This window comes from Lissotriton helveticus, chromosome 4_1 (genome assembly GCF_964261635.1).
Source record: "Lissotriton helveticus chromosome 4_1, aLisHel1.1, whole genome shotgun sequence".
In the NCBI taxonomy this organism is placed as follows: Eukaryota; Metazoa; Chordata; class Amphibia; order Caudata; family Salamandridae; genus Lissotriton; species Lissotriton helveticus.
This window is the reverse complement of record NC_136063.1, coordinates 401,321,346-401,344,609: the sequence shown is the minus strand read 5'-3', so window position 1 is coordinate 401,344,609 and position 23,264 is coordinate 401,321,346. Positions and strand designations below refer to the sequence as shown.

General features: G+C 43.0%; 1 protein-coding gene across 3 annotated transcripts; it reads right to left on the bottom strand.

The window, feature by feature from the left end:
- Positions 1 to 7,118: 7,118 nt before the first annotated feature.
- Positions 7,119 to 22,115, bottom strand: KLF10 (KLF transcription factor 10). Of its 3 annotated transcripts, none has more exons than XM_078686912.1 (4): positions 21,951 to 22,115; positions 16,317 to 16,556; positions 14,980 to 15,877; positions 7,119 to 8,569 (listed from the first exon to the last, which is right to left on the bottom strand). In XM_078686912.1, exons 1-4 carry the CDS (start codon positions 21,984 to 21,986, stop codon positions 8,313 to 8,315), a joined length of 1,431 nt encoding a protein of 476 aa, XP_078543038.1. In that variant the 5' UTR covers positions 21,987 to 22,115; the 3' UTR covers positions 7,119 to 8,312. The 3 variants fall into 3 exon arrangements, with proteins under 3 accessions (XP_078543038.1, XP_078543040.1, XP_078543041.1); XM_078686914.1 differs by lacking the exon at positions 21,951 to 22,115 and adding an exon at positions 20,332 to 20,373; XM_078686915.1 differs by lacking the exon at positions 21,951 to 22,115 and adding an exon at positions 19,615 to 20,296.
- Positions 22,116 to 23,264: the final 1,149 nt, after the last annotated feature.

Below are 23,264 nucleotides of genomic sequence, written 5' to 3'. Positions count from 1 at the left end.
TAGACATGAAATACTCGAATAGGGTAAAATATTTACAGCAACATCTTTATGCACAGAAGCCAAACACACATTGTGCTAACTATTCGAGTATTTCATGTTACTTTCAGATTGAATCTTATTACTAACTAGAAGTCATTTTTGTAACAAAATCACTTGCAGGTCCTTTTACTTGATCATTGTATTGCCCAAACCTACAAGGGTATATTGGGTTTCCCCCTTTTACTATTGATAACTTGCAAAAGCATCCCCAAAAACAGTCTGCTGGGACTGGAGTGCACAGCAAGGGCCTCTGCCCTACAGCACTCTGGACACCAGCAGAGGTGACGAATTAATGAAAAGAACCGCCTCAGCCTAGTGTGTGTGGTCAAGTTGCTGCTGCACTCCAAAGCGCCCAATTTGAGAGCCTTGATATGGAGGAGGCCTCTGCAGTCTACGCGGTGAAACAGCATGGGGTTAGCAGCTGGCTCACACCAGCCTAGTTCTGACAAAAGGAGCAGAGGAGAACAGCATGAGAGAGAACGAGAGAGAACCAGGAGAGAGCCCGCTGCCTCTGGCCTTCCCGTTGTGTATGGCTTATGCTATATAAATAACACTGGAGTGTGGGGTGTTGAAGGCACTGCGGGTTGCGAGCAGTGCCTGTTGAACCCGCCTCAGAAGTCCCAGACAAGGTGATCAATAAGTGGGTGAGGTAGTTTCTCATGACTGTCTGGAAAGCGTATAAAAATACAGGCTTTCGGTGTATAGTTCACGACGGGGGGAAAGCAATAATTCTAACAATACTTCGATCTGAGCCAGCGAATGAAAGAGCACACATACGCCTTTGGGTTGCGAGCAGTGCCTGTTGAACAAGCCTCAGAAGTCCCAGATAAGGTGATCAATAAGTGAGCAAGGTTGTTTCTCATGACTGTCTCCAAAGCGTATAAAAATACAGGCTTTCGGTGTAAAGTCCACGACGGGCGGAAAGCAATAATTTTAACAAGACCTCGAGCTGAGCCAGCGAATTAACGTGCATACATACGAAAGGGTGCTACAATTCCTTGAATTATGGCATGCAAGCGTATAAAAATACAGGCTTTCGGTGTAAAGTCCACGACGGACGGAAAGCAATAATTTTAACAAGACCTCGAGCTGAGCCAGCGAATTAAAATGCATACATACGAAAGGGTGCTAAATTCCTTGTAGTATGGCATGCAAGCGTATAAAAATACAGGCTTTCGGTGGAAAGTCCACGACGGGCGGAAAGCAATAATTTTAACAGGACCTCGAGCTGAGCCAGCGAATTAGCGTGCATACATACGAAAGGGTGCTTCAATTCCTTGAATTATGGCAAGGCCCTAAACCACTGGTATAAGAGGACTTCAGCACTCACCGTCTGATGATAAGAACTGTCCCACGACTGAGGAGCCACCCCCAGTCTCCACGACGAGGGGAGGGAAAGCGAAACCGCGCCATGCGCGAGTTGTGCTGAAACGCTGTGACGCGTAACCGAACGGGTGCACATCTCCTGTCCGTACGCATGCACATTTCCTGACCTCCTTCGGAAGAATAAATCGACGGCAATGCGTCGCTAGGCGAGACCTAAAAAAAGTGCCATGATGTGGACAGCGTTGACTGCGTCATATCGCTTTTGTTTTCTTTAAGTCATGTTAAACCAGCGTGGGGGTTAAGAAACAACAGGCGATGGGAGATGGGAAGGAACAAGACGGGAGCACTGGGAGCAACACTAGGAAGTTGTGAAGGAGGAGGGAGGAAGAAGCGGGAGACGAACTACATGCATGCACTTTTCGAGATTAAGAGTGCATATCCAAAAGTTTTTCTTAAAGTACCAGCTGGAGCCTGTGCAGGCGAAACCTCGTATTTTGAGCTCATGAATATTTACCCTGAAATTAGGAGTCCAGTCTGCTCCATTGCTTAATTTCCATATACATTGCAATTGAAGCTACAGTCAATAAACATGGAGGTGGGTGAGGGAGGGTTTAAAAACTGAGAGTGGGAGGAGGGGGGTAGGTTTCAAAAATCAACTGAGAGCGGAAGGAGGGCATGGATGGAGGAGTGTACCTGCAGGAGCATCAGAGGATAGACACTGCCCACCAGAAGCCGTGCTTGGTCTAAACTCCACAGCTGGACGAAGACTGAAGCCCAGGAGGAAGATGGTGGCCCTGACCAATAGGAAGCAAAGAAGCAAGAGTGATGTGGAAGCCAGCCAATGGTAAGTAAAATTAAGTAATGAATGGGCTCCAAGCCACTTTTAAGATCTTTTTTTTTTAATACAAGAGATTTTGCATACGCTGGACAGGCTAAACCTAAAATGGGAGACCAACGAAACGTGGGCTGTTACCGCCTGAGATCTCTACTGGACTCAACGGTGAAGGTCTTGGGCTGTGTCCTGTTGTCACACCTTGAGACATGGACCGAGGAGACCAATACGAGTTCAAGAGGGGGTTTGGGATGGAGGGCCAGTGCCTTAATCTCTCTCTTTTGCTGGGAGCCTTATGAAAGATCTTGGCGTGGACAGGTTCATAATTAACTCCATTACGAAAATATATTGCAACTCCATGTTCTGTAGCTCAAAATGTATTGTCAAAATTTAGCTTGAATTTCAAGCCTTTTAAAAGTACAAGTGACTTTAGTTATCTTGGTTTCATCTTCAATAGTAAAGGATCCTGGCACCTGGAGCAGAAAATTAGAAATAGCCAGTTTTCCAGGAATATCAATGCTCTTTTTGCTTTGCTGCAAAACTGGGCAAAAGAGCTAATTGCCTCAAGTTGGCAATTTATCAGGCAAATTGTACAAGCGAGACGATTTATTCGGGCAAGGGTCTGGGGAATTCATAATGCAACTGAATTGCAGACTATTGAAAATAGGATAACCCTTTGTCTGTTTTCACTGCCTCAAAGTACTGCCACCTTCATCTGCCATAAGGAGTTAGGGTTATTTCCCTTGGAGGATAAAATACAGACTCTCCCATTTATGTTGTGGCACCGTTATACGGTTCCTATTAATATAGTAGGACTGTGTATTAGGTCAATAAAACTTCACAATATAGAGACCTAGTCTACTAATATCATCAGTAAAGGTTGTTTTTGTCTAGCTCACAGCACCACATCTAAACCCCTAACCTTTCAGAGCTATAGATGTTACTGGTAACCTCGAACATGACCACTCCGATTCCCAAGGAATTAGTGGAAACAGATCTAACCCTTTCTTTTGGCACTTTTGCAAGCTCAATGTGATACAAAGAAAAGAAACAATAATGTTTTTTTCAAATGTTTATTGAAAAGCTCTAATCCTTGTAAATGAAATGTGAACTGCGATTATTAGAAAGATGAAACATATCATTGTTATAAGCATTATCAGAATGGGGAAAAACACAAACAATTCCAATCATGTTAAATGTTTCTAATGTTACTCCAAGCTATTACTAGTACCTCTACACTAGAGAGTATAGCGGGAGTGCCCTTCAGCCAGACCTGTTGGAATGATCTAACCCCATACCTTGGTATTGTGTGCCAGGAAGCTTGCCTCAGTTCATTAACTAATGCACTTGTCGAAGTGTGAAGGCCCGCACACTTCTCTTGCATGGCTATCTTACTTCTCAGGATAAAGGTCGGGCCAGCCAGACTGCATCATAGTCACAGCTCACAGCAATCTTCATAATAACGTTGGTGTGAAGTGTCCCAAAATCAGCATGGATGATGTTTAGTTAATAAAACACTTTCTATATTGTGCTGTGCCAGATGTACACAACAGTGTCTTTAGTTAGTCTGTAGCGCAAGAGTCATCTCCTACAAGCACAAAAATATAACAAGGGCATCCCATTCTAGTTGTGTGACTCTGGAACTAATTGTGCAGACTACCGGGCAACAATATCTATCAGGAATAAATGTGTGCATGGCACTTCTTTGTATTGTGGGAAAACAGGAGCAAACCACCATTAGAATAAGATGCTAAGTTTGAAAGGAAAGCTAAAATGGAGGCTAAATGTCTTACAACAGCACAGAGTCTTGACAAATTAGACACAAGCATTAAACAGATCGATAATTGAGGACTGCCTTTCTACGGACTGCGGTCTTGAGAAACCACGGCTGAGGGAAGTCAGAAATACAGCGATGACCCTGTCCAGACCGGATTTGTTTGAAGATCCCACAACTTTACCCTCCTATGGCAAAAGGGCAAAGAGTGACATGTATTTTTGCATTTTATACACTGCATGGGGCTGCAATGTAGTAAAAAGTCAGAACATTGATATCCGTTATTTCCTACCCACCGCCGGCCCCTATTGATGGTCCCCAGCCCTTTCTGCTACTTAATGCACAGCACTATAAAAAGTTTAGTATTTTGAGGTTTAGTTTAAACCTATTTCATAGGGTAGTTGCTTTTTCCCACTGCAACAACTAGGAGCGTAATCCTGAATTTTGCCTTTGCAATTAGGTTTCCCCACAAAGCACTTTACATGTAATGTTCTTCTGTAGTTTTTATTCAAAACCCAGATCCTGCACTATTAAAGCCCTCTTGAATAAACACTTTGTAGTAATGTCTTATTTCCGTTTTCATTGCTTATGCTTACATCACTTTAAATTTGTTCATTCTCTTATGGAACTCAGAGATTCCGAGTTCCAGAGAACGGCGATTTGCTTCAGTCTGTTTGCCTGAAGCGGTTGGGGTACTGCTGTCTGTCTTAATAAATAGTTATTTGTCCTACCATGTTGTCAGCCACTTACTTCACAATTCATATGACATTGAACACAGGCACTTTATTTCCTTTGAATCCACAAAAGAAGACTGCCCCTAGATTGTGTTCCTAAAGGTATCTACAGAGTTAGGGGGAGATGTGTGGCCAATAGGGGCATCTCATAAAAAGCTACAAACCATTGTTCTCGGAGGTGTAACTGTCTAGCGGTGTTGGTTCTCTGTCTGTTCATAACCTCCAGTACAACGCATTTAAGGTCCTTGTCATTATGACCTTTGTCAGTAAAATGTGTTGTGAGCCTTGTGTTTGTCTTCCTGCAACGTATTGTGCTGCGGTGTTCACTCACACGCACCTTCACTTTCCTGGTGGTCATGCCGACATATTGTTAGTTGCACGGGCATGTCAGTAGATACATCACACACTCCGATTTGCAGTTGCTAAAGTTTTTTAATTTCCAGGGGTTGCCCGTGCCAATATCGACTTCCTTCGTGGTAGTGGTAAGAGGGCAGCACACATAATTCCCACATGGGTAGTGACCCACTGGTTTAGGTTGGCTCCACAGGGTCATTTGACTTTCAGTGGGTTCTTGATTAACTTTAGAGTGAACCAAGTTGTCCCTAAGGTTCCTGCTACGTTTGTATGCGAAAAGGGAGGGCTCCCACTTCCGATATTGAGGATTGACCATTTTTTCCGGATGATGTTTTGGTTTTTGTTAGACACGGGTGTGTATGTTGTCACACACACGATGCGGTCACTCTGTTCTTTCGGTGTTGTTTCAAGGAGCGCATCCCTGTCGTTGTTCTTTGCCCTCTTTTTCGCTCTTCTGACCATTTTCTTGGGGTAATGTCTCTCAAGGAGTTTATTCTCCAGTTGTTCCGCCTGTACTTGGAAGGTGCCGGGAAGAGGACCTCTAGGTAATAACCTCCCCTTTGGTCCTGAAGAATGCTGCGTACTCTTCGGGGACACTTTAGCAGAAACTTCTCGACCCTTTATAACACGGTGAAGGGAGATTAATGTCCCACATCACCGACCACTTATTTTAACTACCATACCTTTGATCCCTGAATAAACTTAGGATATGGACATGGGTAATGGTTTTTAATACACCTTTTCACTCCCCCCACGGCCATCACTTAGATTTAGAAATGCATCCCTGTCTCCAGGTGTATGCCCGCCCTCTATCAAACCAAGTTTTTAAAGGGTGAGGACAGCCGATGATGAAGCATGACACCGGGCTGTGTGTGAGGCCAGTCCGTGACTTTTTATGAGATGCCCCCATTGGCAACGCATCTCCCCCTAACTCTGTAGATACCTTTAGGAACAAAATCTAGGGGCAGTCTTCTTTTGTGGATCCATAGTAGAGTGGAGGCTGGCTTGCCCCTTAGCCCCAAGCCTCTGGTTCCCACCCTTGGCATCTGCTGAGGTTAGTGTGTATGTACTTTATTTCCTTTCGCATTAGATGAAACAATAGAGACAGTTTACACTTACCTCACACTTGTGATTAAAATCAGGAAGAAATAGGAGGATGACTCTAAGTGATATGTCTGGGTTTATTTTGATCTGCAGTGCCAAGATGTGGATTTCTTTTTACTATTTCAACTAGTAGGAGCATATAGTGGACATTTATTTGAGGTTTTTGTTCTCCTCTCTTTGCATTTGTTGTTTGATTAATGTGTCTATTTGTGTGGGAGGGCCTTGAATTTGCACTTTTGAACATTATCAAACTATTTTTATTATGACAACTGCTGAAATCTAGAGGAGCCAAAGCATTATGTTGTTTTCAATTGCAATCATTTTAGTTAACATTTCTTGAAATCATTGTATTTTAATGTATTACATTGTAGTTGTATGGCCTAGTTTCAACTAGACAGAATAAAGTTATTTTATTTGATGTGCTAAACTTGTATAATTTGGTCCTCCATAACGTAATATCCTTGTAGTTCTGACAATGACAAAGGTGTGCAGGTTGGGTTTGGGGCTGTTGGCACTCACAGGAAACCATGAAATATTTTCACTGTCCACAGGAAAATATTTATATTACTACATTTTGTGCAATAAAAATACCCAATCATAATTATGAAATACATATACTTCTTATTAAAAGTAAAGAAAGAGAGTTTAAGTATTTCAAGAATGCATGCACAGCCAGAGATCTTCAGTGTTTAGTAATATTAATAAAATCCCATGATGAAGAGTAAATGCGCATTAATCTTTGTGAATACTTTGAGCACGTGTTGCACTCCAATTACCAACCTGTTGGCAAGGAAGGAAAGGAGAACAAAAACATATTTTTCTAAATCTTAATATGGTTGAACTTTAGATTAAGTTAAAAATACATGATGTATCTATCAATTCCAGCATAATCTTTTTCAGGATACCACTATATATTAAATATTTAATACATGGAACAATGCACTAGAGCCACAAATATGGTAGAAAAAGTATTCTTTATTGTAAACAAGGTATAAAGAAAAACATAAAAATACTGTGCAAAATATCATAGTACTCAAAAAAGATAGCCAATGTCAGACAATTCTCAACAGTGGCTGTTACATAGCTTTATGCATGACAAGTATGTAACATTTTAGGAAATGTACAAATCGTATAGCTCTAAGACTGGCTGTGAAATGCTTAAATAGGAATAACAATTGAAACTTCATCCATCAAAGGTAGATTGAAAGTTAAACAAATTCAACACAAATAAAGGCTAAAGTTAACAGACATGGTGATTCAAGGTTCTTGTGTTTTATTTCTAGCAACACAATACAAGTGGGTCTAAATATTTTTTTTCGGACATGAAGCTACAAACGCATAACTATATTTTAACAATGCCCTTACAAGATAGTTAAAACTCTGAAATGCACTTATAATGAAAGGAAATAAACCAATATTTTAAGATCCTTTTTTGGTGTGAATTATACACAAAGTGTAAGAAAGAGGAAACTTTTCAAATAAACGCATTTTCTGCAAAGCACAATAAATTGAAAATGTATTTTGTACATATCAGGACTTTGCGGTGGCACCGTCTTTTCAAAGATCTATCAGTTCAAGTACTGCAACAACTGTAAACTAGCAGCACCATTAAAGGCATGCATTTTTATATTGCCTAAAACTAATAATAATACTCCGGCTCAAATAACTTTGAGGTGGTAAAATGGCCATCATCTGTTCCACAAAACGGCACTCGGACCTTATGTTTACTTCCATATATGCAGTACGTTCATTTTCTGTCTAACATAACATCAAGTCAGGTAATCTGCAGAGAAAATTAAATAAATATAGCAAAGGATAAACCATACACTTGCTTCACTTTACGTACTATGCTTGTAGATGTAATTAAACATATCCTTAAATCGATTTCCTAACCTTTCCACAGAGCTTGTTCTGTAACTTTACAATCTCTTTGTCCTGCCCCTGGTCATATGCAAAACTAATGTCAGTGCACTGTTAAGAGTATTTCTAGGACACCCTTACGCATGACAAAATCCAGACAAGCTGTGCTTCTGTCCATTGTGGTTTCAGCTCCAGAAGAACTTTAACTCTGGAGTAGAAGCCAGCTTACCGTCACAATTGATACACCAGTACCAATGAGAAGCGGAGGTATATTGTGGCTTCTTCCACTTCACTGAACAGGTGTAGCGGTCACTACTTCCACATCATTTAACTTGCTGACTTCCATTTGCCAGTTTGGTAACTTTTTTGCCGATAAGTGACGGCGGGCATGCTTGGTCAAATGATCACTTCTCATGAACCGTCGATCACACATTGGACAAGCAAATTTCTTCTCTCCGGTGTGTGTCCGCCGGTGTCGAGACAGTTCATCAGAACGGGCAAACTTCCGCTCACAGTCATCCCAACTGCAAGTAAAAGGTTTTTCTCCTACAATGAAGAGTAAAAACAATGTTAGACCTTACAATATATCCAGTAAAAATGTAAAGACATTTATTTAATTCTAGCTGCAGCAAGAATTTAGACATAACTAATGTTGATACGGTTACTGTAAGGAGATCAATCATTTATGATGTACTCCCAACTCATCAAAATGATCTTAACCATAGTTGCTTTTGTGATAGATGCCACTAATGCAAAGACTAATTCACAGCAAATTGAGGGTCCAATACATCTGATCACAAACGCTGATGTAACTAAAACAGAAAGAAAGAACAGGGTTTTCTACTGCTCTCTCATTCTGTTGTACACATTAATTGTGTAGTGCTCTGCAATAGATCTTATCGTGATTTGAAATTTTCCTTTTACTGTACTTGTTATAAAGTGTGATAGAGCACCCTGTGGCTTGTGCTACATTTGAAAGTGTAAATATTGTATTAATAATGAAGTATTCTTTACTTTGTAAAATTGTGGAACAGTGCATTATTTCTACATGGAATCTCTTTTTGTTGTAGAGAGCAAATATAGCAGCATCCAGAAATATTACAAAATCCAGATTTTCTTAAACCAGGTTTCCCTCATATGTGTTACTGTAAAATACTTTAGAAGCAAGAGGGATGATAACCTTTATCTTTAAACTACAAGAACTTGTCAGGCGGGTTACTAAACGTACGAAATTCAGTGTTCTTTCTAATTTGGCCTCTAGCAGGCTGCATGGAGGCACCTATTTTCGAGATTTTACTTGTTGTATCACTCATACCCAAAATACAGCAATAATGCTCGAGGATGAAGAGAAAGGGAAGACTCTTTACATACCAATGAAGGAATGTTTGCTTTCAGGATTACCTGTCAGAATCCCCCACTTATACTAGGGATGTTTGGTATCCATTGCCCCACATACTTGCAGACCTTATAAGATGTACCAGACAGGATATTTCTATGCTTTAGCCCACATATGTAACAGACTATTTTCAGACGGGGGCATGATAGTTTTTCTATCGAATTAGGTACACTTCCTCTGGCTTCAGCATTGGCGGTGAGACAATGGACCCCATGTCCAGATAAGAAAGAAAAGATCTGGTCAGAATCTTCTACTGAATAAGGCTATAATTAGGTACAAATGTTCTCAATTTATGTTCTGGCTCCAAAACTTCTACATCCAAACTCGTCCAACTTTTTGTAAGCTTGAAAGTGGTAACTCGTTTTGTGCAAGCAAGCCATTTTCTGATGGATTGTCTGCAGAAGCTAAACCCCAGGATAATACTTGAAGAGTACCTTGCCATCACAGATTTAGGGTAAGCTTACTTCCATGTGCTTATTCACCACAACAAAAAATTTCTTGTTTGCAATTCCCTGGAAAAAATTCCAATTCAAGCTGCTTTTATCTGGCTTTAAGACTGTCCATTCAATGTTTACGGTAGTTCTGCTGCACATGGTGAGGAGATTAAATGTAAGGGTGATAAGTTAATAACAACATCTGGACGGCTGCCTTTTCCATGCCCTGTCCTTGAGACACTCAGGAACGTGCACAGAGAATTTAAAGTCATGGTTAAGAGAAAGTTTTCCTTCAGTCTCAAGATGTTTCCACGTTGAAACCATTACTCAAATGCCATATGGGATGCACCACCACCAAACTGTCTTCTTCATGGCTCCATACTCAGTGCAGTGATCGATGGCCCCTTGCTCTTTCTGCAAGGTTACATCTACATTTTTGGGCTGATCACATGCTGTGCTCGGGAGAATAAGTCTCACTAGATTATAACCAGCTTATTTGTGCTACCCTGTGGTTAATAGAAGGCTCCCGTTTTTATGGTATCTATGTTTCTTAACATTTCCGTCTGTATTTATCCATATTTATTTTTGGGTCATCCTTATCAGTATTTATCCATATTTGTTTTGTGAATAAATGAAGCTGTAATTTGTATATTTCTGCACCTATTTATTTGATAAATATGCACTCTTTGCTGTCTGACAGGTTTAGCTTATTACGTAGCCAAGAATAATAAAAAATAGCACCCACGTGAAAATATTAGTATTATAGCAAGGACTTATATTGATACATGCAGTCACTTATGGAAATCACATCCCTTTTCTTTTAACTCCCCATGTTGTCAATTCGAACAGCAACTGATATGGAATTCATTAATGACAGCATAGCGAGTCAATCAAAAGATACACAATTGTCTATATTTTTATATCTTAAAAAATAAATACAGAAAGGAAACACAATGATTTCTGTGTGTATTTATGTGTAAAAATCTGCAAAAACACGAAGCCTTATTAATGAAGTAAATGTAGCGGCAGCATTAACTTTTTCAGACAATTCGGTTTAACCCTATGGTTAGACCCGCTGGTTCTCATGACCAACACCTGTGAGATGTGTAAATGAGCGACCTTGAAAAGGAGGTACATCAAGTGATGGAGGTGGTGACATTTTCGAAATGGAGAGAACTCATTTGAGAAGCACCCTTAGACTTCCTTGACACCCATGGTAGCTGTATCTTATGTGAACCACTAAACGGGAAACCAGACTCAAACTTCTGGAAGGGGTGTCTGTCACAGGCTGCTGAGTAGGGCAGCGTTTCATCTCCATACCCTGAGAGGCAGCCATATCCCAGGAGCAGAGAATAGATGAGCAGAATACCTAATCATAACGTTCCCAGCCTCCCACAATGTTCCTTTTTGTCCAGAAATGTTTGTGCAGATTTTCAGTCAGCCAGTAATGTGATTAATCTTGTGCTCAAGGAAATAATTCCATCCATCAACTCCAGTTTCTTTGTGGTAGATTGAATTAGTAGGAGATAGGTGTGATCCTTAGCGTAAGGGGTGCAGGGGCCTATGGGCTGTGTGGGTTCATGCAAATGGCTGGAGTGAAGAATAGATAGGCTAGAGGAGATTCGGTATTGTGGTTTAAAAAATAATATGAACAATGCAATCTATGAAACGAGGTGTGGGAATTTTGCACAGATATCATAGTATAAATTAAGGCAGAGAGGCATGCCACTCACAGTATGGTATGTCCTTAGAGGTATGGCAAAAATAAGATGGAAGATATGAATAGGGTCATTTTAAAGTAATAAAGGAGCGCAAACAATTGAAAGTTTTAAGTCAAGTTCAATTTTCCATTCAAGGTTTTAGGACTATAGTGGGAACAGGCTTTTTGAGATAGCATTCAATGTAAGATTTCGAAAGGTAGCAGCATCACGGCATTCCTAGTTTATTCTGGGAGAGGAGAGACAGAGATAGATTCCCTCGCTCCAAGGTTCAGCTCTTTGCATCCCACCGTCCCCTAAATGCTGTTCTCAATTTTGCAGATGCCAATCTCTGCAGAGAGAACTGCAGGGAGGAAGAGAGTTATTCTTGTAGTCCCAATAGTTCAAGTGACCATGGTTGCTCTAATTAATCTGAGTGGCAGTAACTCTGCAATGAGTTCTACTCATATCAGTTAAGATAGACAAAGGTACAAGGGTTCAAGCTAAGTCATCTGTAGGTCATGAGACAGCTTGGTCTCTGGGATGGGGAAACATCCTTTACAACGCAACTTTTACCACGCAGTGCCTTTACGACGCAACTTTTACAACGCAACCATTACAACGCATTGCGCTGGGGGCGCTCTAGGATAGGGAATAGATTTAATTTACTATCCAACACCTTCCCTACTATCCACGGGGACTGGAGTTGGAATAGTAAATTAAACTATTCACTATCCAGCGCCCCAAAGCACTATGCTTTGTAAAGGTATTCGTTGTAAATACCGCGCTGTAAAGGCATGCGTGGTAAAAGCCTGCGTTGTAATGTCATACATCCTCTGGGATGTTCAGGAAGAGAGCAGTTGCCCTCCAACAATCTTGGTAACCTGCTACACTTGCGTTATATTGGAGTATTTGATGTATTTGGTTACATTTTTGCTCTTAGTGCTCAAGAAATTAACTTAGACCTTGTTTGAGGGACTCTTAGATTTCACGGGTTCATCAAGGAAAGCTTTCTCCTGGGCCTTGCAGTAAAAATCTAGACTCCTGAGGAGTTGTGGACTTGCTAGATCGTTCCAGGTTTGATGGCTAAAGCTTGGGGACTGTCCCCGGTGTTCATGGCCCTTGCTGTGAATCTCTTTGAAATCTTATTAGGCTCAGCTCAGAAAATTACAGTCTGTCAAAGTAGTAATCCTTATTACTTCGGCAAAGAGTTTAGGTGAATTGGGGACACATACGGCGTTTCCTAATGGAGGCTTACACTTTATCACAAATCCATGTTTTTCGTCCTAGGATTATTTCAAAGTTCTATCGTAACCATGATAGTGTTCTACCCTTCCTGAGGGATAATACCTTTACCCTGGGGATTCCTATTTTCACTTCTTTGGTGTGATGAGTGTGGTTTAGATTCATTTCTCTCCGCACCACCACTTTTTTTTGTCTCTGAAGGCCTGTTCGAAAGTGGGTAATAAATAAATGATAGAAATCTTACACTGCTATCTAGGGTACATGGGTTTCTTTCTTTTTTTCTCTGCCTTATGTTAACTTGTGGTAGATTGTGCATGTGGCTTCTGGGGACAATCAACCAGAGTATGCCAGCCTCGTGTGACAAACACAGGGATATTACTTTGTTGGATATCCATCATGCAGACAAATGAACTGTTCCTAGTACCTTGGTCTCAAACTATAAATTGGATTGTGTGTTATTCTTTTTCTCTTTTGGCTCTTTTAGCAGAATTCATGATTCAGGTATTTGGTTCAATTCCTGTCAAAGTTCCCGTGTGCAGCATGAGTTGGGACTCCCTGAGACGAAACCTTGAGTATGACTTGCGTTCTCTGAAGGCTAACCCACTGTATATTCCCCTGGTGGGGGATTCAATTGTAACAGGCTGTAAGGGTACCAGAAAGTGAATATTTGCCACACTTTTGAACAAATGAAATGATCAAAATAGATTAATATGATTTCTCGCTTTTTAAACTTCTTATGGGAGCAAATTGTTGTGTTAACAGACTTCTCTATACCAGTTAAAATGATTTGCAGTATTGAATGGGTGAATATTATGATGTATAAGAGCTCTTGTAACTGTTCAAACTTAATTGCTTCCTAACTGCTTCTATTTTGTCTTGTATTATGCCTCTATATGGCATAACTTTTTAAGTGATGTTTCACTGTTACCCTCAATCCACCCAGCACTCTAAGTACGTCAACTCCTGGTTGGAGCAATTTATAAAACTTAGTACAATGTTTGTGTATATTATATGAATGTAAATAAAAAATCCTGCAGTGCATGAGATGTGGTCCCGGGAATGGTTGCCGAATTTGGATGTAAGATTCTTTGAACTTTATTACCGTCCTTAAATGACCAGGTTATGCAATCCTAGAAAAAGCCTTTATCTCCCTGTGGCCTCAATCTTCATATATGCCAATGTTAAGTTAAACATCAAACCTAGATTATATTTTGTATGTAGGCTAATAAAATGTGGTCCCTGTGAAGTTTTGCACTACTGCTTAGGGTATGAAAACAGAAGGAGACAAAGAAAACATATTACAATATCTAAAATATCCCTTATATGGCACACAGAAGCAAATAATATAATTTATACCGATATGGTTAATATCGATCAGCCAACTTTGTGATGTTTTGAGGGCCAAGGGAGATTGCAGTACCTTCTGGAATCATAACAAATGGTCTTATCTGCAATAAATACTAGTGAAGAGAAAAACATTGACATTTTGAACTCCCTTTTAAAGAGAATGTAATATATTCTGGGAACATTTGGTATTTGATTCTGACTAATTTGGTTTAAAAAGCTCTCGAATCTAGAACAGTTTATTAATTGTGTTTATTCTGCCTCGTGTATTTGTTTTTCATAGTCCTTGCTATCATAGCTTACTCTCTTTTATTTTAAAGGGACAGTTATCATGCTTTTACAATAGTGGTTAAGTGTTATTGTTGTATTCATCGGTTTAACAAAACACCGCAGTACATGTGAATTAAAAAAAAGTTAAAGGTCAAAAACTTGTATTAATATGATGGAATCTTCAAATAGACTAATGTTGCGCACATTTGCATATTATGTGGCTACTGCTGAATTGGGCAGTAAATCTCCAATTATGTGGTAAATGCAGTTGTTGGTGATGAATAAAGTAATCCCACTGCAGGAAACATAAGTGGGAAAGGATTGGCTATCAAGCAAAAATAAAAATGCACGTTGGCACATTAACGGTTTCCTTGCATCTTTCAAAATATTACACCAATCTTCCTCAGGTCCTATTCATTGTCAGCCTATATACACTTCAAAGAACCACAGTGGAAACGAAAGGCAAAAAATGGGTGGAATTGTCAGCAGAAACAAATAGTGTTGTGATGAACAGTAACACGCCAGACATTATTTTGTAATACTGGTCTATTGTTAAACAGAGCATCTCACCTGTATGCGTTCTCATGTGAGCTTTTAAATGAGAGCTCTTGAAATAAGTCTTTCCACAACCGACCTGGCTGCAAACATGACTTCGGATTCTTGAAGAGTCAACCTGAGGCGTCATTTTTGCTGCAGACGTTGTGCAACCTGGAGCAGGAGCAATGGGAGAGAATCGAGTGCCATTTGGATTGTTTAGTGGAGGCTTTGTATTGTGTACGACCGACTGTGGCATCACGAACATAAGGGCTGCTTTCGGGACTTGACTGCCCATGACTACGACAGACTGGCAGAGGCTTGATTGCTGGCTCGACTGGCTGTAAGAAGGAACAACAGAAGTCACCACAGGGCTGTTCACAGAGAATGGAAGCATCTGACAAATGACTGGCATGGCTGGGATGACACCGGATGTGGAATTTGATGAATGGAGAACCACTGGAGTTGGTTGTGCTGATAACTGACTTGCTGTAGTGCTATGACATGGCCGCACCTGAGGAGCCGAAATTATGTGTTGCGCCCACCTTGATTTCTCTCCCTCATAGGACACCTGGTGGTTTTCATTTGCCAATTTCATTGGAGGCACTGTTGCACAGGGTAGACCTTTCCTTGATATTTCTTCATTAAATTGGATTGTTCTGTTTGGTAAAGTGCCTTGGCAGCTTGACCTACAAGCTACAGTCGTCATATTTGGACTCTGACTGTACAGCTGTGCATCTGCTGTGTGGCGGATCACACTGGTCATTTGAGCTTTGGGTTGCTTGTCCTCTACAGGATCTTTTATGACCTCTTTCACAGCCTGGTCACTGTCCTGCTTGGAAACAATGCATTGTGCGCTAGAGGACTTTGTTATAACTGGCTGAACGGCTTGAGACATCTCAAAATCTGATGGACTGTAGGGAGGAGTCAGGCACTAGAAGATATAAAATGAAAATGATGTTGATAAAAGGTATCTGGAGTTAGACAACTGAGCATGACAAGTACACATGTATCAACAATAGTCACTGCTTATGGTCTCATTCCGAGTCCTGCGGAAAACACAATTCTGGGGCAAATGTGGTATATACATTGCAGGCGTAATTTCCACTGGTCACATTTTATAACAAAAAACATTTTTAAATTTGTCTAAGGGAAAATGGTTGAAAGGAGGCATGTCCTACATCAGTATGCCGATGCCAATACCAGGTTATGCCTCACTGCAACCTGTGGGACTTGGAATGGGTGAGTGATACCGCACCCAGTAAATACTGCAGCCTCTCGTGTATGGATTAATCGGGAACAGTATTGCCACCCAAAATGCTGGGGTGCTCAGAAGGAGCCATTACATTACAGAATAAAGGGGTGAAACTTACAAATGCTGGCATAGCATGAAACTCTGTCGCGCTTGGGAGCAGGTTATCCTCCATCTCCTCCGACACATCAGATGCTGGTGTAATGGGCCTGGGCTCCATGTACTTCTTGAAATCATATTTCCAGCTGTAACTCATGGACATGAGTGCCTCAACAGCTTCAAAATCACTTTTTTCCGCTGTACTGCTCCACGAGCATATACTATCACTTTGCTTCTCTGAAGTCATCTCCATGTTTTCAATCTGTGATGAAAGAAGGCAAAACATGAGTCTACGCATAACCAAAATGAGTTTTACATGTTACAAGTGAAAGAAAATTGCAAGAAAACACATTTGTGCCAGTTTCATGCAGTAGTGCATGCAACGCTGCAAGAACAGCATAAGCAGTAGCAACCACTAATCTTTTTTTATCCACAGTCTTATGTCAAACGAGCAGGTATTACTAAATATCATTATAATAAGCTAATCAAATGCTAATGAATTAAGTTCAATGACTTTTGTGATTTAGGTCCTTTATAATTATGAGTCTCTTCCACCGCAGTAACCTTGACATGCTAGGCAAGTTACAGTGCCCCTCCTCTCCCAAGCCACTTGTTGTTCATGTATATGTGCATTAACAAAGATGTAGAAAATGCGTATGTTCATGAAGACTGACCTACTTTTTCAGACCTGGTTTATAATGGAATATCTCCCAAAAATGCCATGGAGGGATGCATGGATGGTGGTTTTCCTCACAGCAGAGTCATTCCTGACCACCGTCGTCAGGAAAACCCTCAGTAGATGTGGGGGGGGGGGGCTATTTAGGATGGCCCCTACCACGCCATTCCGAGTTTTATGAAGCCCACATAGAGTTCAATTAATGTAATCTTTATTAGAACAGCAAGTCTGCCTTTAAGAAAAAAGGAAGAAACTTTTGAAATTAAATAGTACAACTTGTACCGCCATTTGGGCTCAAGGCAGACGAATGAATTGTACTAAGGAACGTAGAACAAAACTACTTCTAGCTCATCATCATCATGGAAATCGTCACTGGATTCATAAAGCCTGACTAGCACTCCCATGTAAACATTCATGCCTACCTAAAACATATTTTAATTCATTTTTTTAATTTGACCAATTAAACTGTTAAATTGCCATTGTGGATCAGAGCCTCCAACGAGTCATGCTTTTTTTTATTTAACAAATAATAAATAGGCTAAACAGATTGCAGCACGCCATTACAGAAAGATAATCTGTATTGCCTCGCTGTGTGTTATAGCCCTGCCCGTCCTAGAGGACAGCTCTTCCTTTTTTGTAGATAAAATCAATGAACGCTGCCCAATATCGATTAGGTTTGAATATTTTTTTAGTCCAATTGCCTTTAAACTTAACATCATTCGACGTCTATTTATCAATCAATCAATCAAAGCATTTGTATAGCGCGCTACTCACCCGGAGGGTCTCAAGGCGCTTGGGGGAGGGGGGGTCCTCTACTGCTCGAACAGCCAGGTCTTGAGTTGCTTCCTGAAGGAGAGGTGGTCTTGGGTCAGGCGGAGGTGGATGGGGAGGGAGTTCCACGTCTTGGCAGCCAGGTAGGAGAAGGATCTTCCTCCTGTTGTGGCTCTTCGGATGCGGGGAACGGCGGCGAGGGCGTGGCTGGTCGATCGTAGCTGGCGGGTGGGACTGTAGAAGGTCAGGCGGTCGTTGAGGTATCTGGGGCCTTGGTTGTGGAGAGCTTTGTGTGCGTGGGTGAGGAGTCGGAACGTGATTCTCTTGTTGACGGGGAGCCAGTGCAGGTCTCTCAGGTGTCCGGCGATGTGGCTGTGTCGGGGGATGTCCATGATGAGTCGTGCTGAGGCGTTCTGAATGCGCTGGAGTCTTTTCTGGAGTTTGGCTGTGGCTCAGGCGTAGAGGGAGTTGCCGTAGTGCAGTCGGCTGGTGACGAGGGCCTGGGTGACCGTCTTCCTGGTTGCGGTGGGGATCCACCGGAAGATCTTGCGTAGCATGCGTAGGATGTTGAAGCATGACGAGGAGACGGCATTGACTTGTCTGGTCATCGAGAGAGAGGAGTCCAGGATGAAGCCCAGGTTGCGTGCGTGGTCCGTTGGTTTGGGTGCGCTGCCCAGGGCAGGGGGCCACCAGGAGTCGTCCCAGGCGGAGGGTGATGACCCCAGGATGAGGACTTCCGTCTTATCTGAGTTCAGTTTCAGGCGGCTGTTCATCATCCACTCGGCTACGTCTTTCATCCCTTCGTGTAGGTTGGTTCTGGCGGTTGCGGGGTCGTTGGTGAGGGAGAGCATCAGCTGGGTGTCGTCGGCGTAGGAGAGGGGGCTCATGTAGATGTTGAACAGCGTGGGGCTGAGTGATGAACCTTGTGGTACGCCGCAGATGACTTCGGTGGCCTCGGATCTGAACGGGGGGAGGCAGACTCTCTGTGTTCTTCCAGCGAGGGTGCGGTGGCAGACAGTGTCGAACGCTGTGTTGTTTTATCAGAGCTCTGACACATCGTATTCACGAGCACTGCCGGGACCCCTCACTCGGAGGTCTCCGCCGCGCAGACGAACCTGACTGCGCCCTCTTTCTGTATCCACTCCACCGTACCTACGGCCCTACCACCACCCGTTGACCGGGTTGGAATTATCACCGGTCCTCTGCTTTATCGATTAACGCCACGCGCAGCCCTGATGAGTCACAGGTATCGCCCTGTTTGACGAAACACGTGTCGGCTGGCGTAAAAATCTGAAGAAAAGATCTACATAAAACAACGTGTCAACCTATTTTGTTTGAACTCCTTCAGTATCAAAACTGTTGATTACACGTGTGCCCAGTAACTGCTAAACACCAAAATACTGGTTACTGGTCACGTGTTACGCTGTGTTAAGCACAAGATTCTAGTTTATATATTAAAGGTCACACCTTTATTTACATAGGCAGCGCCTCCTGTAAAGGATTCTTCGTTTCTCTTCTTTGGCCATGCTCCTTTTTACAGAACCCCACACCTTTTTCAACCTACTTTAAAAACACTGGGTGGAGACATATACGGAATTAATTCCACCCCACTTAAGATGTCTACCTCTTGATTTACGCAAAATATACAAAGTGTCTTGCTTTCAAAGCTCTATGCTATAACACCAAGCAACATCTAGTACAACATCAAAAAATCTCTGAAGTCCCATATTTTGTAAGTAAATCCATCCTCATCAAAAACCTCCCCATTCTTTACCCTATTTAAGATGCTCAAATGACACTTACTAGCTACACAAAATAACAAAATCCTTAGAGTAACTTTATCTTCAGATGATATACTATTAATTTCTGTTACCTATATCATTGACACCTTTGTGATCTCATCTCAATGATTTCTAGTAAGGCTTTTCAATGGCTCGAAAACAACCACTGCAGGATAGATATTTTTTAGACTGGTACTTATGTTTCAACACCCCCTATGATCTCTCTTAACAAATGTCTACTTCATTGATCAGTGATTTGCCCAGGTTGTTGAGCAGACGCCGGGACTCGAACCCGGTACTCCAGTTCCAAAGGCGGCAGCTCTGGTTGTTATGCTACCCCCCTCCCAACTGATCTTCATGGATCTCTCCGATATCTCGTTCCCATTCCGTACTCGAGCTGAACATTCCCATTGTGTGACTCCACGCTGTGCTTATTCTGTAACTTATCCGCCTACTGAATATTACTGTTCTCTATATAATAAAAACTAAATAAAAGTGGTCCTGTGTGATTTTTGACACATTCAGGGCCATGACTACTTTTTTGTAATGGTCAGCATGTGCTCCACGCTCATACTTCCAACGAGGCACAGTGTGGAAAGCAACGTTTCTTAAGAATTAAGGAGCCGCGTGGGTGATTTTATACAACACGGACAACTGAACGGGAAAATTCAAAAAATTGGAAAGCTGCTGTAACTCCCAAAAATGAATGTAAACTGCCCACGCTTATTTCCAATTTAAGTACGTAGAATCAGAGGTCGCAAATATATTGGGAACGACCTGCCCCGCCCGCGCCCTGAACTCCCTCTAACCGATAATTTGATACTGCGAACAGTCATCAAGCAACACGAACTCCCTCACTTTCTGGAGCAGGAGGCGCGTCCCAACCCCCTCCCTCTCTTCTTAACCAATAGCTATCGCCACAGCCTCTCATTGGTTCCCAAGGTCGCACCGCGTGGTCGCCGATTGGCTAGCGGACAGGGGGTTGGCATGTGACGGGAGCGTGATCAGCTGCTGCATCCCTGCTTTGGGGAACGTGCACTGAGAGCACAGAAGGGAGGGTGGAAACTGCCGCCAAAGCGTCATAGACAAGACCGACCTTTCACCTACTTTCTCTTTAAGAGCTGAAGTGAAGTCGCGCGCGCATGCACGCGCCCATGCCAGAAAAGGCGACGCGAGAGAAGCGCGCGCAGCAATTTGAAGAGGCATGGAGTGGCACGAGCGCAGCGCTCAACTGCAACAACGCAACGCCACCGCCCTCTTCAACATTTCCCGGGACAGAAGGACCACACGGTGATACCAAGTCACTCCATCAACACAACAGATCACTATAGAGGCCTCTACAGGCCTTAAACAGTCATCATCGCTCATGGTTGAGTGCGATGAGAAGCGCGGGGTACGACGTAAACAGGTTATCCCCACCCGAAGCCGCCTTATGTGTTAATCAGAAAGGACCGAGCCGAGGCACAAGGAAAGTCTTTTTACACACTTTGCAGCAACTCCAGGCGCGCAGAAACTGGGAAGGAGAACCGTGTTACTTAACACCGGTGTGGGATGGGGATGTTTTTTGGTATCGAACAGTGTGGTTGGTCGGACACTCAGTCCTTCGCATCCTGCTGTTATCCTGGGGGTCTGGGAGGAGCCCCATCCCACATCCTGGGGGGTCTGGGAGGACCACATTGTTATGCACCTGTCCTGCGCCCGCCCACCCCTGTGTGTGCTGCTTGCTGGAGCCCCACTCCCTCCCCCCTGTTTCTGACACTTCGGATTTGCCCGGGCAAGTCCGAATTTCTGACTCAACATCTCCGATTTTGAGCGACCCCTCCCTTTGAAGCCCATGGTTTACTGCCATGGACTATCACTTTCTTGGATGAAGACGCTGCTGTGCAGCCTCCTGTCCTGCCCCATCACTGTGGGCCAGTGCCGGTTGTTTCTCTGCACTGGACTGGTACACAGGACTGAGGGGAAGGTACAGGCTCCCAATGAAACAATCACTAGCCAACGCAGGCGCCTTCCTATGGGGTCCCAAAAACCAAAGTCGGTAGGTCGGTGGGCATTTCTTCCCTTGACGCTCACTGAGATATACGTTAACCTCATTTAAAATGACGAGATAGAGCATGTGGTTAAATAATTTGTTTACCACCAGGTCAGCAGCTTATCAAGCTTTTAACTGCCAGGTCCGATCACTTCTAATGCGTTTGTTCCCAACGCCCTCCCTCTTTCTGAGCTTCGTAAATAGTGAAGGTATTTACAGCAAAACAATATTGGCTTATTCCCCAAAATCGCAGGTTTTGATTATGGCACACATAGACCTGGCATAAGCACATCAATACGTTCAGCCACAGACCACCATCAACCCCTACCCTCTTCTGTGTGCACTTGCAGCCCCTGAACGCAGACGATGGGGATGGTGAACCTCTCAAACACTTACCGCTCGCTGATAAGACGCAGAGCCGAAGTTGAGCATGTCTGCAGGGCGGATCACGGGGGATATTGTTGTGATGGTGTCTCTGCTGCTGAAGCTCCGGCGGCAGCTGTTGCTTCACTCTCTATCGTTTGTGCCCAGCTGCTCCTGCTCCATTCAGATACAGCGGCCACTCGGCAGCGCGTGGGCCCGGCTGCAGCCAATCCAAGGCAAAGGTGTGCCTAGCACGGGCCAATCAGAAGGCGTGCGGCGCGTGATCAGCTGCTGCTCGCCGGCGTGCCGGCCTGGTAGCCGGGGCGTGCTCTGCATAGGCGGCTCAGGGAGCGGTGGGACGGGAAGTCCCTACAGTCAGTACCCGCCAGCGCCGCTGACCCCGCAGAGCCGGTGACTCAGTGTCACGTCTCCTCACCCCCTCCCCCAATGAGGTAGTGAGGGGGCCGGGCGCGGAGTGCACCGTCTGCCTGTTCTAGAAAAGACTCTGATGTATGTTTTTTTGACCGCGTTTTGAATGAGTCAGTCCGGGTGGGATGCTGCGGCAGTGCTGGGAATAAGTCTAACGTTGTAAACACCCGCTAGGGGAGCATTATTCATAGAGTGATGCAGCACTGTTGCTCCAGAGCACTGCAACGCATGGAAGATACTAAGACTGAAAGTCCAATCGCAATTAGGTCTTATTTGGAGTGACTGAGGCATCTCTTCGTGTGCTGACCACACAAAGTTGCTGACTCAGGCTTGTATGTCGTGTTATTAGCATGTAGGGACTTGCAAGAAGGGTTGCCCCCCCCTGTCATAATTTTGCCTACATTGGGGGCATTTATTAAGGCGATTATACAAAAACTGGCGAATCTAATCGATCTTGCTTGCATTTTTAATTCTGACTTGGACATTAATAAAAATCTGCTGAGGTTTTGAAAACAAATTGCTTTCTGCATACAATGAATTTATGAAATAAATAAATCTGTGCTACAGTGTACTTTTGAGATATATAGTTATCTATCGCACTTAACAAATACAAACACACAATTGGAGGTGAAATGGCGGGAGGAGATGTGGCTCAACTGCTAGAGCTGCCAATTTTGGAACATACTAAGTGTAAAAAGTGCTTAGGCAAGAGTATAAAGATCAAGAAACCCGAAGGTTGGTATAATGAGACCTGCCGACAAGCACAGGTTAAGCTGGGCTTAGCACTAAGAGACAGGGACCCAAGTAACGTAAGAGCGGCTCAGGACTGTTATAGGAAAACTCAGATGGAGGCAAAAAAGCTATGGGACAAATGTAGATGGCAGGAACTAAAACAAGCATGTGAGGCCAAGAACCCAA

Coding starts and splice junctions, on each gene's coding strand:
- KLF10 (XM_078686912.1), bottom strand. CDS start 21,986: ATGCTCAACTTCGGCTCTGCGTCTTATCAGCGAGCG. Junction 15,878..16,316: donor TTCATGCTATGCCAGCATTT/GTAAGTTTCACC, acceptor TATATCTTCTAG/TGCCTGACTCCTCCCTACAG. Junction 8,570..14,979: donor TCACATGAGAACGCATACAG/GTGAGATGCTCT, acceptor TCTTCATTGTAG/GAGAAAAACCTTTTACTTGC.